Raw genomic sequence first — 15,965 nt, forward strand, 5'->3', positions numbered from 1 at the left:
TACAATGCTCAATTGATTTAATACATGGTCTTTGCAGAGCAGAAAATCCTACACTGTATCACCAAGAAATATGTAGTGTTTGAGTTCATTACTGTCACAGGCTAGATCAACATCATGGCCAGGATTTTACGGCCCCTCCCGCCCAGTGGGATATTACGGTCCTGCTGAACTGAATGGAGATTTAAATGGCTCGCTGTATCCACTGGGGGGGAGACACGCCGCGGCAGGGCTGTAAAATTCTGGCCCATGTTCTTTCATTGGCTAAACTGGATTGAAATTGGTCTTCTAACACCTCAAGTCACAAAGGTGCTTCACAAATGTACAAGAAACTGATTAGATAACATTAGTAAAAGCAATACATCAAAATCATGTTTATTTTGGTAACTTGAGAAAGATTCATCACTTTTTCACTTCGGTTCAAGATGCTGCAACGTAGATAAAATGGAATAATCTGTCAAGGTTCAATTATTTTAATTCGTTTATTTTGCCGTAGACAGAATGAATTGTCTGATCTCGGTCAGATGTGTTGATGACTAACTGACACCAAACAGAATTACAAATCTGGTAACAAACCATCTCTAAGAATTCAAATACCTTTCTGTGCAATTTGACAAAACTCTTCTTGAAGTTTAGTATAATCTGCAGTAGAATCAGGGGAGTCCGCAAGTGGACTTGGCTGTATTGGATATTCTCCAATGTCAGCAGATAGATTAGGATTTGAAGAGTGCAAACGATGTGGAGACATAGTGGCATTGGAGGGAACCTGCAAGTGTAAACAAATCAACTTAGTAATGCCTACAGCATCACTATCCCTAGAAGACAAAAGTAATTATAATTTTTCTTAGCGTATCCTCACACACATTTTTCCCTTTGGGGAATAGTGGGGAGGTGGTGGAAGGATTCCCGGCTGATTACAATCCACGAAACCAAGTTATAAACGCTCTTTCTGTGGCCAGCAAGTCCTGGGTGGGACTTGAACCCGTAGCTTCTGGCCCAGAGATAGGTACGCTACCACCTTGCCACTAGACCTCCTATATATTACAAATATGAAATTATATCCACAATCTAGTAATATGTGTTTAATTGATTTTGTAACATTAATGGTCATTTGGAAATGTATTTAGATATTGCTTTAAAGCCTAGAACAGAAGTGTTCAAACTTTTACAGCAGTGGGCCAGATCCATCACAATCACGAGTTGGACACTTGCTTCTGAGTCTCAGAGAATCATGATTACATGGCACTTCCAATATATTTTGTGCTTCTTGGGAATTGTCAGACTGTGCAACTTCCAACTTCCTCCTTTCTTAATCGTACACTTCAGTCTCTCTATCTCCACATTTCCTCACCACACTCTCCATAACTCTCTCTCACTCGACTTTCGAGTATTAATTCATCAGTCTGGTTCTCCCTGTGCAGAGCTACAACTGAATGGGTCACAGGGCAAAGGTTTGGCAAAACAGCAATATAGTTCTATTTCCAGACATGTTTCCCACACATGAATCCCACGGGGAGTATGCAACATGAATACATTCTATTGCCTCTCCCCTACGTTCATTTTCTACCTTTTGTCTCTCTTTCCCATTTCCATCTTTTTCTCCCTTCCATCTCCCTCAAACCTTTTCCATCACACACACTCTCTTCTTCTACATTTCTCTAACACTACAAAAACAGAATTACCTGGAAAAACTCAGCAGGTCTGGCAGCATCGGTGGAGAAGAAAAGAGTTGACGTTTCGAGTCCACATGACCCTTCAACAGAACTGAAGTATAGTTAGGAGAGGGGTGAAATATAAGCTGGTTTAAGGTGGGGGGCGGGGGGAGAGAAGTTGAGGGTGGGGTGGTTGTAGGGACAAGCAAGCAGTGATAGGAGAAGATAATCAAAAGATGTCACAGACAAAAGGATCAAAGAGGTGTTGAAGGTGGTGATATTATCTAAGAAAAGTGCTAATTAAGAATGGATGGCAGGACACTCAAGGTACAGCTCTAGTGGGGGTGGGGTGGAAAGATTGACAAGGTATTAGTTGTAGATTTAAAAATAATGGAAATAGGTGGGAAAAGAAAAATCTATATAAATTATTGAAAAAAAAACAAAAGAGAGGGGGGGAGGAAACGGGGTGGGGATGGGGGGAGGGGGAGTTTAAGATCTAAAGTTGTTGAATTCAATATTCAGCCCGGAAGGCTGTAAAGTGCCTAGTCGGAAGATGAGGTGCTGTTCCTCCAGTTTGCGTTGGGCTTCACTGGAACAATGCAGCAAGCCAAGGACAGACATGTGGGCAAGAGAGCAGGGTGGAGTGTTAAAATGGCAAGCGACAGGGAGGTTTTGGTCTTTCTTACGGACAGACCGCAAGTGTTCTGCAAAGCGGTCGCCCAGTTTGCATTTGGTCTCTCCAGTGTAGAGGAGACCGCATTGGGAGCAACGAATGCAGTAGACTAAGTTAGGGGAAATGCAAGTGAAATGCTGCTTCACTTGAAAGGTGTGTTTGGGCCCTTGGACGGTGAGGAGAGAGGAAGTGAAGGGGCAGGTGTTGCATCTTCTGCGTGGGCATGGGGAGGTGCCATAGGTGGGGGTTGAGGAGTAGGGGGTGATGGAGGAGTGGACCAGGGTGTCCCAGAGGGAATGGTCCCTACCGAATGCCGCCAGGGGGGGTGAAGGGAAGATGTGTTTGGTGGTGGCATCATGCTGGAGTTGGCGGAAATGGCGGAGGATGATCCTTTGAATGCGGAGGCTGGTGGGGTGATAAGTGAGGACAAGGGGGACCCTATCATGTTTCTGGGAGGGAGGAGAAGACGTGAGGGCGGATGTGCGGGAGATGGGCCGGACACGGTTGAGGGCCCTGTCAACCACCGTGGGTGGAAAACCTCAGTTAAGGAAGAAGGAGGACACGTCAGAGGAACTGTTTTTGAAGGTAGCGTCATCAGAACAGATGCGACGGAGGCGAAGGAACTGAGAGAATGGGATGGAGTCCTTACAGGAAGCGGGGTGTGAGGAGCTGTAGTCGAGGTAGCTGTGGGAGTCGGTAGGCTTGTAATGCATATTGGTGGACAGTCTATCACTCGAAATTGAGACAGAGAGGTCAAGGAAGGGAAGGGAAGTGTCAGAGATGGACCATGTGAAAATGATGGAGGGATGGAGATTGGAAGCAAAATTAATAAATTTTTCCAGGTCCCGACAAGAGCATGCAGCAGCACCGAAGTAATCATCGATGTACCGGAGAAAGAGTTGTGGGAGGGGGCCGGAGTAGGACTGGAACAAGGAATGTTCCACATACCCCATAAAGAGACAGGCACAGCTGGGGCCCATGCGGGTACCCATAGCCACATCTTTTATTTGGAGGAAGTGAGAGGAGTTAAAGGAGAAATTGTTCAGTGTGAGAACAAGTTCAGCCAGACGGAGGAGAGTAGTGGTGGATGGGGATTGTTCGGTCCTCTGTTCAAGAAAGAAGCTAAGGGCCCTCAGACCATCCTGGTGGGGGATGGAGGTGTAGAGGGATTGGACGTCCATGGTGAAGAGGAAGCGGTTGGGGCCAGGGAACTGGAAATTGTTGATGTGACGTAAGGTGTCAGAGGAATCACGGATGTAGGTGGGAAGGGACTGGACAAGGGAAGAGAGAAGGGAGTCAAGATAACGAGAAATGAGTTCCGTGGGGCAGGAACAGGCTGACACGATCGGTCTGCCAGGACAGTTCTGTTTGTGGATTTTGGTTAGGAGGTAGAAGCGGGCCGTCCGAGGTTGGGCGACTATCAGGTTGGAAGCTGTGGGAGGAAGATCTCCAGAGGAGATGAGGTCAGTGATAGTCCTGGAAACAATGGCTTGATGTTCCGTGGTGGGGTCATGGTCCAGGGAGAGGTAGGAGGAAGTGTCTGCGAGTTGACGCTCAGCCTCCGCGAGGTAGAGGTCAGTGCGCCAGACAACAACAGCACCACCCTTGTCAGCGGGTTTGATGACAATGTTGGGGTTGGACCTGAGAGAATGGAGTGCAGTAAGTTCAGAGAGAGACAGATTAGAATGGGTGAGAGGAGCAGAGAAATTGAGACGGCTAATGTCACGCCGACAGTTCTCAATGAAAAGATCAAGAGAAGGTAAGAATCCAGAGGGAGGGGTCCAGGTGGAGGGAGAATATTGGAGGTGGGTAAAAGGATCCGTTGAACGGGGAGAGGACTCCTGCCCAAAGAAGTGAGCACGGAGACGAAGACGGCGGAAGAAGAGTTCAGCATCGTGCTGAGCCCGAAATTCATTGAGATGAGAGCGTAAGGGTATGAAACTAAGTCCTTTGCTGAGCACTGAACGTTCAGCATCGGAGAGGGGAAGGTCAGGGGGTATAGTGAATATGCGGCTGGGGCTGGGATTAGAAGATGGGTTGGGGACGGAGGGACAAGCAGGGGTGGAGGGTCCCAGATGGGTGTTGGTGTCGATGAGTTGTTGGAGCTTGCGTTCCTTAGCACTTGAGAGAAAGAGAAAAAGTTTCTTGTTGAGGCGTCGGATGAGGCGAAGAATAAAATGAAACTGGGGGCACGCGCAGCTTTGAAAAAGGGTGCGGCGGTGCTGCTGGAGGGAGGGGTTTTTGCTCTAACACTATACTTATATCTTTCAAACTATAACACTACTTATTTCTTGTTCTCTTTTAGAGGTTATATTAAATATTAATATTGATTTTAACAATTCCTAAAGTTCTGGCTATTGGGTTTTGGAAATAAAACCACTAGATTCTACAGTCCATAAGGAAAGCAAAATATTGTGAATGCTGGAAGTCTGAAAGAAAAACAGAAAACTGGAAAATACTCAGGCAACATCTGTGGAAAGAGAAACAGAGTTAACATTTTAGATACCACTGCCCAGCCTTCTTGTGGAAGCACAGCAGTCTAACAGTACACCTCCGACTCCCGTAGCACCGATCCCTGACTTGTCACGATTTAACTCAGGAGTCCATGATACTCAAAAGTTCTGTACAGATAGCTGCCGAGTGAGACCATAAGACATAGGAGCAGAAATTAGGCCATTTGGCCCATCGAGTCTGCTCTGCCATTCAATCATGGCTGATAAGTTTCTCAACCCCATTTTCCCGCCTTCTCCCCATAACCTTTGATCCCCTTACCAATCCAAATAATGAGCTGCAATCCTTACGGTAAAGGTACACCCACAGTGCTGTTAGGGAGGAGGATCTTGACCCTGTGACAGTAAAGGAACAGCGATATAGCAGTTGTGAGTAATGCATATCATCAGCTCCTTGTTCTTCCACTGAAAACATTGCAGTCTAATTATTTTGTTCTGATGATTCTATCAGTTCTGCTGTTCTTGCTGGACAGTTTCTCAAATCGAGAGCCGCTTTGTAGGCTGTTCAAAAGGGTAGCAGGCTGGATTCAGCCTATGAGTTGGAACTTCTGGGCTTGGAGTTTGTAAAGGATCCCCAGTGTCCATTAAGTTAGCTTTCTATCCAACTAGGACTAAACATGTTGCATGAACGAGCATATTATTAAAAGGACTGGGATAATTTATTTGGTCGATCTGTCTTTGCCAATGTAGTTTGCCTGAAATCAAGAATCTTTTGCGCTAGTTTTAAAAACATGACTCTAGAAGCTGACCCTGCCCACAAAACTGGCCAGACACCCAGGGTGAATTACTCACAATTGGGAGGTTGAGCTAATTGCGCCTGTTTAAAGGCTCTCAAAGAGGCTCAATGGGCATGGTTTAAAATATTTTTGATTTTTGTTTTGAATTTACTAAGAAACTGACTACTAAAACTCAATATAACTAGTAAATGTTTCTATATTTTTTTTAGAAGTCACTTTCAATAATTTAATATCCCATCCACTACATCAAACATTCACTCCTCTACCACCGATGCACAGTGGCAGCAATGTGTACCATCTAAAAGATGCACTGCAGCAACTTGCCAAGGCTCCTTTCACAGCACCTTCCAAACCCATGACCTCTACCACCTAGAAGGACAAAGGCAACAGGTGTATGAGAACACCAACACCTGCAAGCTCCCCTCCAAAACTAGACACCATTCCAACTTGGAGTTATATCACTGTTCCTTTAATGTCACAGGGTCAAGATCCTCCTCCCTAACAGCACTGTGGGTGTACCTTTACCATAAGGATTGCAGCTGTTCAAGAAGGTGGCTCACTTCCCTCTTCTCAATGGGCAATAAAGGCTAGCCTCGTCAGTAATGCCCACAGTACATAAATGAAAAAAAGTAAGGTTACTCACAGATGGTAGATTGTCACTGTGTTTAAAAATGCTTATTTCATGATAAACCCATCTGTAGCTTTATTAATCAAACTTTAACAAGTTACAACTCAAACAGGGAACATTTTTCAAGAATTTTTAAAAATTATGCTTTAAAACACTGCCCAATTGCACTGGCTCATGGCAATTTTTGCATTCTGTGATATGCAGATGAATTTGAGTACAAACTTGTGAAAATGAAAACATTCTCAAAACAGCCACAATTTTGGGCGCAACTTGCACACAGATTAGCAATCGTGTCCAAAACCGAAGTTCTACCCATGTATTTTTCCGTAGTTATTAATGGATTTTTGGATGAGCTCAAGGCGGAGGGTACAGAACGGGAAGCCAGTCAGGAGAAAATGGAACACTCTATTCGGGAAGTTACTAAGGCATGGGTGAGGGTCTTCATAGCAGATGGGCTGAGGTAGAAGCAGAAGCGTGCTAGAAGTAGGGGGTGACTGTGATAAAGACAATATCTGTCATTACCAGATCAAATAGAACCTTGAGTGCGCAAAGTCTGGTTCAATCTGAGATAGTGTTTGCAGAAGGGCATTTAAGCAGCAGTAAGGGTATAGAGCTTTTGGTGAAAACGGTTTAAACGTATGTTCTAAATATTGTGAATAACCTGTTTTTTGGAAAAATTTGAAGAACGTTGAATTTTGGGCATTCTTCCTTCCGAGTTATTTTTACAAGTTTGCAATATTAATTGGGGCTGTGACTATGCCATTCTCCAAGAAACCACGGGTCGAGATAGATGTCCAGCAGGGAGCACCTGGAGAGGGAAAAGATACTTTGTATATCTAAGTTAACAAAGAACTACTGTTGCCAGGCTAAAGACTCTTGCTGATTGGTTAAAAACACCTGGCCTAAGAGAAGTATTCTTTGAACATCTTAGTCTTTAAAACTTTCAGTCAGTGTGTGTGCGCGTGTGTGCTTAGAAGCAGGCTGCAAGAAAAGACACTCGCTTTCCTGCTCTCTGCTCCAACTTTGTGTTAAACAGTCTAGGATAACTCATCTGTTTTTTTTGAACGTCTGTAAAGTTGTAATAAACAGGAGTCATCAAGGACAGTTTCACTAAAAAATCTATCTGAAGCAACTCCCAGACCTATTGTGACAGAATTCTGTTAGACCAACAGTGTTGAAGTCTCTTCGAATTTTATCCTTTTAGAAGAAACTTTCCCATACTCCAGCCTTTGCAGGGGACTGTGTTTGTTTTGTCCTGTTTCGTGTTTGTGTGTGTGTGTGTATGAGGGTTCGAATATCTGTTTTTTGAAAAAGGGGAAAATTGTTACACTTCTAAATTACAACTTGTATGTTAACCAGCTTATTAATTTGCTTTTAGAAAGTAGTTTGTGTTATAATAAATCAATTTTTTTTTGTTTACTGAAAGAAGCCTGGTTAGAGATTTTTTTATGCTGAGAATAATAGTATCAAAGGTAAACAACTGGCCAGTTTTATGGGTAAATTAAACATTTAAACTATTGTTGCAACCCATGGAGAAGTGGGGCTAGAATTAACTGTGCACTCCTCCCATCTCAGTCTGTAACAATACTCTAAAGTATGATATAGCTCACACATTGCATAGTTAACACAATAAACCTTTCCTATGTTGTACTGTAAGCCCTATTAGTTTATGCTTTATTGGAACGAATCAACTATTGATGGTGAGACATTGCTGCAACATTTGTTGGTATTCAACAACCATGCTGTTAATCAAAAGGACTCTTGTTCCATATATAGTATCTGACATCTAGCTGTGACACCAGATGCTGCCTGCAGGGTAAGTTGATATCGTTTATAAACAGTCTGTTGAAAAGCTGTGACGAGTATGGTATTATCACCTGCTCGAAGTATACTTTCTGAAGCACCCTGGGAATCAGGGAACTGGAACAAGAGTGTTTAAGCTTCTGTGTATGGAAAAAGATGCACCACTGGCCCCAAAGAAACATAGGAGCTGATGGATGGTTAGAGATGCAAACAGATCCATCACTAGTCAATCTATATACTGCACATTCACTAAACTTCTATACGATAATTTAAGTTGCCTGAAGAATTGTAAAATAATTGATGGTATCTCGTTTTATATTATCTATCTCAGTTAGATGCTAAGTCAAGAAAAGCAAGCTGACATGTACATCTAGACTATATCCTGTCCACAGCACTCAAGAATAAGTTCCTCCTTATTCATTGATATAATGGACAACTGTCATTACTGCTGCCCAAATGTGCCCCATCCTGCCTAGGACTGATGACTAATAACGCAAAGCAATTAATGCGTTCTGTGGGCAGTTTTGGCCACCTGCTCTGTATTCATCTGTCTCATAGTTATGCCCCAATCCAACAAGGTGATACCCATTGCTGCTACAGCTGAAGAGGTGGTAGTTGTAGGAATACCCCATGCAACAGACTGAATGCTTAAGTGCATCAGAGGGGATCCTGAAGGAGAGTACTAATTGCACTAGATGGGATTTGGGAAGTCTGCAGGGCAACAACTGTCTGAGTCAATTAAATTCCTCATGAACAACTCTGCTTTCGGGATGGAAAACGTCCACTGCTATCAGACCAGGTAACTACAACTGGATCTGTTTGCAGTGACGGGGAATGAGATTAAGTACAGATCTCATCTGTGTAGGCTTCTGATGGACAAATCCTGCCCAATGTAGTTGGTAACATATACATTTCTGAACTGCAAAGCCCCTTTCACACATTACCTGCAAACTAGGATGCATGAATGTTTAGATTCCCGAGTATACTCCTGTATTGGGAGGGGACCTGGCAGACAATTGTAGGATCTGCTCAGAACATGATCAGTCCCTTGGTGAACTCTATAAGCCTTTCTTAGAAGCAACTCCTGAAAATTTTCCTAGACAAACCAATACTTTTTGTAGCCATGATATGTAGGGATCTACAAGGAAGCCCAAAGTTATGGGCTCAGGCTGATGAAAAATTTGAAAGAATGGCCTTTGCTATGGGACAACAATGAGGCCAACTGCGACATAAGCATTAAACTGATTTGAAAATTATTTTCCTTATCATTATCCTCCTTCTCTACCAAACCCTCTTGTCATCATGGTCCAACTTTCACAGGATGCTTCATAGTGTGTAACCGTAGAATTCCCTTGGAAGATTATCCAACTAACTCTTAATGTGGTGGATATGTCAGAAAATAAATCAATTAAACTAGCAATTCTCTGATTAAAGAAATCAATTCTTTCATCTGTAGGCTGATGTTCTGGCAGGGGCTCCTCTTGACCTCTTCCCAACCAAGTCACTAAAAGGATGGTCCACACATGTTTGGGTTCAACTCAGTGGCTGCTGTAAGTGCAAGTAGAATGTGCATTTATAGGGGTGAATTTTGTTGGGGCGGAGGGGCCCTAACAACAGGCTGGAAAGCTGGGGTCAATCCCACCTCAACCATTTGGGCAGCCCCAGACCACAATTTAGACTCATCCTGCAGCTAAGTAGCCACATTCCATCCATGTATGGGATGAAAACTTGCCTCCAAGAGCCCTCCAATTGGAGGGCCAGCAGCGCCACTGGAAGCACTGGCCACAGCTTGGACTGCACCCAAGCCAGAGGTTGCAGCATTAGATGCCAGCCGTAGCAAGGTGAATGGGGCCAGGGGTTTCTGGGACAGTCAAGCAGGTACCAGTGAGGTGAGGGGGTGGTGGTTGGTGAGGGTTGGGGGGGGTGCATTATCTATCAGGGTGTTATTTTGAGGGCCACAGGGTGCCTGGTTAGGCGGACCCCACCTCCAAGTCTGTAGGGAGGCTGACACAGTTCACCAGGTGGTCTTCCTGCAAAGTGGAGCTCCAAACTAGTGGGAAAACCACAGTAATGACAGGTGAGAGGCCCTTATTTGGTCACTTAAGTGGCACAAATTGACCTCTGGGCGGGAGAGCCTTCTTTCACCTTCCCCACCACCGGCATAATGCTATGGTGGCAGACACTTCACCAGCCACTCCTTGCCTTCCTTCGCCCTAATTACAGCCCCCCATCACCACCAGCCACCATCCTCCCAGCCCATCCCTAGAGGGCTGGTAAAATCCAGCCATGTAGTATATTTAAAATCCACAGTATGTCCTTAAGCACTTGATGGCTAATAAACTATGCAGAGATGCAGACACTGCTGTTACATAAGCAAGTGACTGCACAGTTCATAAACAGCAATAAGATAAATAACCAGTTAACTTTATTTTCATTGTGCTGGTTGGTGGAGAAATGTTAGTCAGGCCACTTGGAGAACTCTATACACTTAGAAAAATTACCATAGGACCTTTTATACCCAACTGAGGCGGCAAATGGGACTTTCAATAACATTTCATCTGAAAGATGGCATCTTCAACAATATAACATTTCTCCAATGCTATACGAAGAACAGTATCATACTCCTCAGGGAAAAACATTAATTTGTGGAATTCTTCATCTACTATTCTCCTCCGGAAGAAAATTAGTAAAACTGAAAGATGATGCTCCTGAGCCATATGAAGCTAATCCAGGGAAATTATTTTCAGTCGTGAGAAGTTTATATCATTCAAGCTCATGTGATTAAAAATATATTCGTCTGTTATGATAGTTATCGTTAATTAATATACTTTTCTCAATGTACAGGGCTCCATTTGGAAGTTGCACACAATTTTGTCAGTGGTAATAAAACTGCTCAACTATTCCATTAGAAACAAATGATTGGTTCAGTTGGTTACCAGTCATTAAAAACAGTCTTTTAAGCCATAAAAATAAGAAATTATGCCAAAAATAATCAACATTTTTGAATAATTTAATTGGAAGTTTCTCTTGTCATTTTTGATCCATTCATTAATTTATTTTGTGATTTAAGAAGGAAATAAGTCTGCCGGATATTTTGTGAAAATTGTGCCAGCTGACATTATAAATATTAGATTTGAATTATAAAGTAATGTTAAGTGTCAAATACACATTTGTAGAGCTTCAGAGACTATAAACTGAGATATTCAGAAAGTTAAATCTCTGATCCCTATCTACTATCTCATCAGTACTTAGCAGGCACCCTTCCCACCAAACTGTTAGAAATTGCATACGGACATAATGGGAAAAAACTTTTTGCTGTTTTGGTTTTAACCACAGAGAATAGCTTTTCACATACTGAACTATTAATGGACATGTCTGAAGGCTGTATTTTGTCCTTTGGTGTTTAAAATAGGGAATAACTCAGACATTTATGAATGTACTCAAAGGCTCCACCAGGTTACTTCACATCATGAATTTGTTTGATTCATTGCTTGTAATAGGGGAGGGAGTTAATTTTGACCATCAATAAAAATAAAAAACAAGGGAGATATATAACAGGCCTTTGATGTAGTTTTACATTATAGGTTAAACTCAAAATTACCCCATGCAGTCTCATAATGCAATGCAAACATATGACATGCCATTACAGCAGATCGCTACAAATCATTTAATCCTAATTCTGTATTGCAACTGGATGACAATTGAGTTATGTAATATGCTAAGTTTATAAACTATCCAAGCTTTTCATTCTGGGATGTTCATGAGATAAACACAATTTCACAAAATGTGAAATTGCTATTTGGGTTAGAATATACAAATTTATTTTACTATTACTGGAAATAGTGATAGCCTATGAAGATTGCAGAATAAAAGGCATTATTGTAACTGGTCTAGTCTAACAAGTGACAGCATTATAAAGGTGAACTGAGTACCTGAAGCTGCATTTTTCCATCTTTGCTGACACTTTTTGTTCTCCATCTTCTGGTGACACGCTTGTCTTTCTTTGTAATATCTATGCAATTAGCCTACATTATACAAATGGTTAAAGCCAAAGACAAACAGGCCGTTAAATTTACTAACAAGCACACACACACAGACCAGGACAATTTAGGAACTACATTTTTCTAGAGAAAATATGTAGAATCAGTTTGGCATGATGTTCCAAAACCACATGAAAGCAAATGAATAATCAAGTATCTACTGGTTTCAATTTTTTTTCCGTGACCAGCTGTATTTATTTCTTAATAAACCCATAATAATGATGTCACAAGCTGTTAATTACCATCACACAAGTGCAGGGATGTAGCGAGATGTCGATATCTGGACCGACAGCTGCTGCTTGCTCAAAACTTGAACCACCCCTTCCCTAACCAAATAAATTATAGCAGGAAATGACTTGAAAGCTGCAATCTAATTTCAGCATCCTGATGAGTGTTGGTTTGCTCAAGCTTTGATTTATACTTCATGACGTCACCTCAATTCCCTCTTTAATTGCTGACATGATATCTTACTCCATATTTAGTATTCCAAGTTTAGCTTCTTCCTTGCGAAGCTGGCCAATTTGGTTCACACTAACTAGCCTTTTGAAAGCAACCTTGTACTGCTTGACTAAAATAATCAAGTATAAGCAACAAAATGTTGGCTAAGTTCTTAACCTCTTAAAATAGTGTAAATTGCTAAAGTGCATATGACGTGAGGAAGATAAATTTAGATTTATTTCCTTTCAATTCACCCAAGTGATGTCCATTAAAGCTATATAGAGCACAGAAACTGTAGGGGGCAACACTGCTTTAAGGTTATTTTTCCTGTATATGTAACAGTCACTAATCAGATAGCATTTCTAAAAAGCAATTAGAAATCTATTGCTGAACTATTCTTGAGTACCAGGAAGAATTTACATTTTTAATGGGAATGTCTAAGGATGCATTTCAAATACACTAAAAATATATCATCTATGAGTTAATGGATTAATACAAGTGCATGTAAACATTAAGTTTTTAAAGTAGTATTAAAAGAAGCACTTTACCCCGAAGCTTCTATGAATTTCAAGGTTTCCTAAATTTTCAATTGTCAGGTTATATATATCCATATTGCCTTTGTGTCACAAAATCAATATTAAAAGAAATATAGATATTACGCTATACCTGCATATCAGTGAAATTTGGAGCAGACTGTGTTCTTTGTAGGATCTCCAGATTTTGTAGAAGTTTGCTGAGTTCAACAAGGCTTGATTGGCAATGTGCAAGATCTACAGTGATCAGAAAGACAAGTGATATATCCTTATTGTCATCTTTAGGTCCAAGAACATAGGTTATTATTATTTAAATAGGTTTAACAAAGTACCTTTAGCACACTTGTTCATTTCCTCAGATTCCAACAACCATGCTGCAACTTTGGTTTGGCTGTTGCTGTAGGAAGCAGGTAGACTTGTACTGCATGGAATGGAGGTCTGCCATGTGAAATTGTTCTGCTGAGGCTAAGTGTATATATAAAGAAAACAGAGATACTACATGAAACACAAAATAAATTTAAATTTTAGTCTACAGGTCAGTAAAATGAGGAGAACCACAAAACACTGGAGCCAAATGCAGTTGATCCTTTAGTGGATCTGATGTTTGCTGAAAGATGCAAATTCCTTCAAACCCAGTTCAAGATCATTGTTGCTCTCAAATTTGAGGTAGCTGAATATTTTTCAAACATTAACTAGTCTGATCCATTTTCAAGTGGAGGAATGAAGTGCTTTGGGCAACCAATCTTATTGGGCAGGTGGATGTGATATTTTCCATGGTGTGGGACTCATGACCACAAACGGAATTCAGGTGATCCCTCATCTTCCACTTGTGAAGCAGGTGGCCACATTGCCCAAGGCCCATGCAAATTTGCTGTCTACAGTCTTCAAGGGAGGTCGAATCCAAGGACCTCTGCTGTTGGGTCAGTGATGAGGTGCTGTTTCCTTATACTGCATGTGTTTCATGATCCCATCCAGAAGGTGGGTCAATACCAGCTGCATGAATGTCAGTTGTTGCTTCAAAGAATGGCCAATGCAATGTAAATTGGTTTTGCGGTCCATTTTTCTCATATTTGTGAATGGAAAGGTCAGAGTTAGAGTCATAGGTAAGTTGCCTTCCCCAAAAGGCAACATTGAGGTTTTCCTGCTCACCCAAGAGGCACTGTTGTTTGTTATAAAGTGTTGGCTACGGTTCGGTAGGTCTGAAGAAGTCTTCGTAGTCATATGTAGGTTAACTGTAAGTTTTTGTTGACTCTTAGAACTATATACAAATATACAGTAAAGGGTACAAACTAGGAGCTGTCTCAATGCTTGCTGGTACACACAGCTCTGTCAAACACTTGATTGATGTTGGATGAGGGCCATGTACTCTCTTGTATCTGTGTGGGCAGTACTGTATACTCAGTCCCACATTAACCCTATATGTGCCAGACCCTTATACTACATTACAAAAACAGAATTACCTGGAAAAACTCAGCAGGTCTGGCAGCATCGGTGGAGAAGAAAAGAGCTGACGTTTCGGGTCCACACGACCCTTCAACAGAACTGAAGCATAGTTAGAAGAGGGGTGAAATATAAGCTGGTTTAAGGTGGGAGGTGGGGGGAGAGAAGTTGAGGGTGGGGTGGTTGTAGGGACAAGCAAGCAGTGATAGGAGAAGATAATCAAAAGATGTCACAGACAAAAGGATCAAAGAGGTGTTGAAGGTGGTGATATTATCTAAGAAAAGTGCTAATTAAGAATGGATGGCAGGACACTCAAGGTACAACTCTAGTGGGGGTGGGGTGGAAAGACTGGCAAGGTATTACAGTTGTAGATTTAAAAATAATGGAAATAGGTGGGAAAAGAAAAATCTATATAAATTATTGAAAAAAAAACAAAAGAGAGGGGGGGAGGAAACGGGGTGGGGATGGGAGGAGGGGGAGTTTAAGATCTAAAGTTGTTGAATTCAATATTCAGCCCGGAAGGCTGTAAAGTGCCTAGTCGGAAGATGAGGTGCTGTTCCTCCAGTTTGCGTTGGGCTTCACTGGAACAATGCAGCAAGCCAAGGACAGACATGTGGGCAAGAGAGCAGGGTGGAGTGTTAAAATGGCAAGCGACAGGGAAGTTTGGGTCTTTCTTACGGACAGACCGCGGGTGTTCTGCAAAGCGGTCACCCAGTTTGCGTTTGGTCTCTCCAATGTAGAGGAGACCGCATTGGGAGCAACGAATGCAGTAGACTAAGTTAGGGGAAATGCAAGTGAAATGCTGCTTCACTTGAAAGGAGTGTTTGGGTCCTTGGACGGTGAGGAGAGAGGAAGTGAAGGGGCAGGTGTTGCATCTTCTGCGTGGGCATGGGGAGGTGCCATAGGTGGGGGTTGAGGAGTAGGGGGTGATGGAGGAGTGGACCAGGGTGGCCCGGAGGGAACGATCCCTACGGAATGCCGCATTGTTCAGTTGGAACACCGACAGAGCTATCTTGCCCAGTTTGGGAAGCAGCATTCCAATAGGTCCAGGTCATTTGTGAACATCCTATTTGCTTCTTCTGGTATTGATGCCTGCAACTTCTATTCATCTTTTGTTAGCTGCATTATCCCCTTAATTATACCATCTCGCTGCCCTAGCTTCACACGATATTTTCTACTAATTCTTTTTAGTATTGTTCCTTTGCTCCCTGATTACTCATCTGTTTTATTTTTATTCCATGTTCACTGCTAGTAAGTTTATATTATTTTCATCCATTTAAAAATATCTGTCTACAGGACATATGGGGAAGTAACACAAAATCCCCATTTTTGTTAAACACCTCAGTGTGTCTCACTTAAGTAGCTTCCTAGTGGTATTGTATGTAGTTGATGTCAGAGGAATGATAGCATACAATTAAAACAACCTAGTATCACCAAAAAGTAAAAAGGTTATAAAGATCAAAGGTTACAAGATCATTATGGAAATATGGGACCTGAGCATTGAAAATTTCTTC

The 15,965-nt window shown here is 42.1% G+C and overlaps 1 protein-coding gene across 7 annotated transcripts in view; it reads right to left on the reverse strand.

The window, feature by feature from the left end:
* osbpl6 (oxysterol binding protein-like 6) overlaps positions 1-15,965 on the reverse strand; it is a 200,434-nt gene that overhangs the window by 70,388 nt on the left and 114,081 nt on the right. For 5 of the 7 annotated variants that reach the window (XM_078552020.1, XM_078552021.1, XM_078552017.1 and 2 more), the window contains exons 7-10: positions 13,344-13,476; positions 13,145-13,248; positions 11,933-12,025; positions 595-763 (exon numbers count right to left, since the gene is read on the reverse strand). In XM_078552020.1, the coding sequence (XP_078408146.1) occupies positions 595-763; positions 11,933-12,025; positions 13,145-13,248; positions 13,344-13,476 (499 nt within the window). The remainder of the gene's footprint in view (positions 1-594; positions 764-11,932; positions 12,026-13,144; positions 13,249-13,343; positions 13,477-15,965) is intronic. The other 2 variants (XM_078552023.1, XM_078552022.1) reach the window with 1 other exon arrangement.

The sequence above is a fragment of the Cetorhinus maximus genome, chromosome 11, assembly GCF_964194155.1.
Source record: "Cetorhinus maximus chromosome 11, sCetMax3.hap1.1, whole genome shotgun sequence".
Taxonomy (NCBI): domain Eukaryota; kingdom Metazoa; phylum Chordata; class Chondrichthyes; order Lamniformes; family Cetorhinidae; genus Cetorhinus; species Cetorhinus maximus.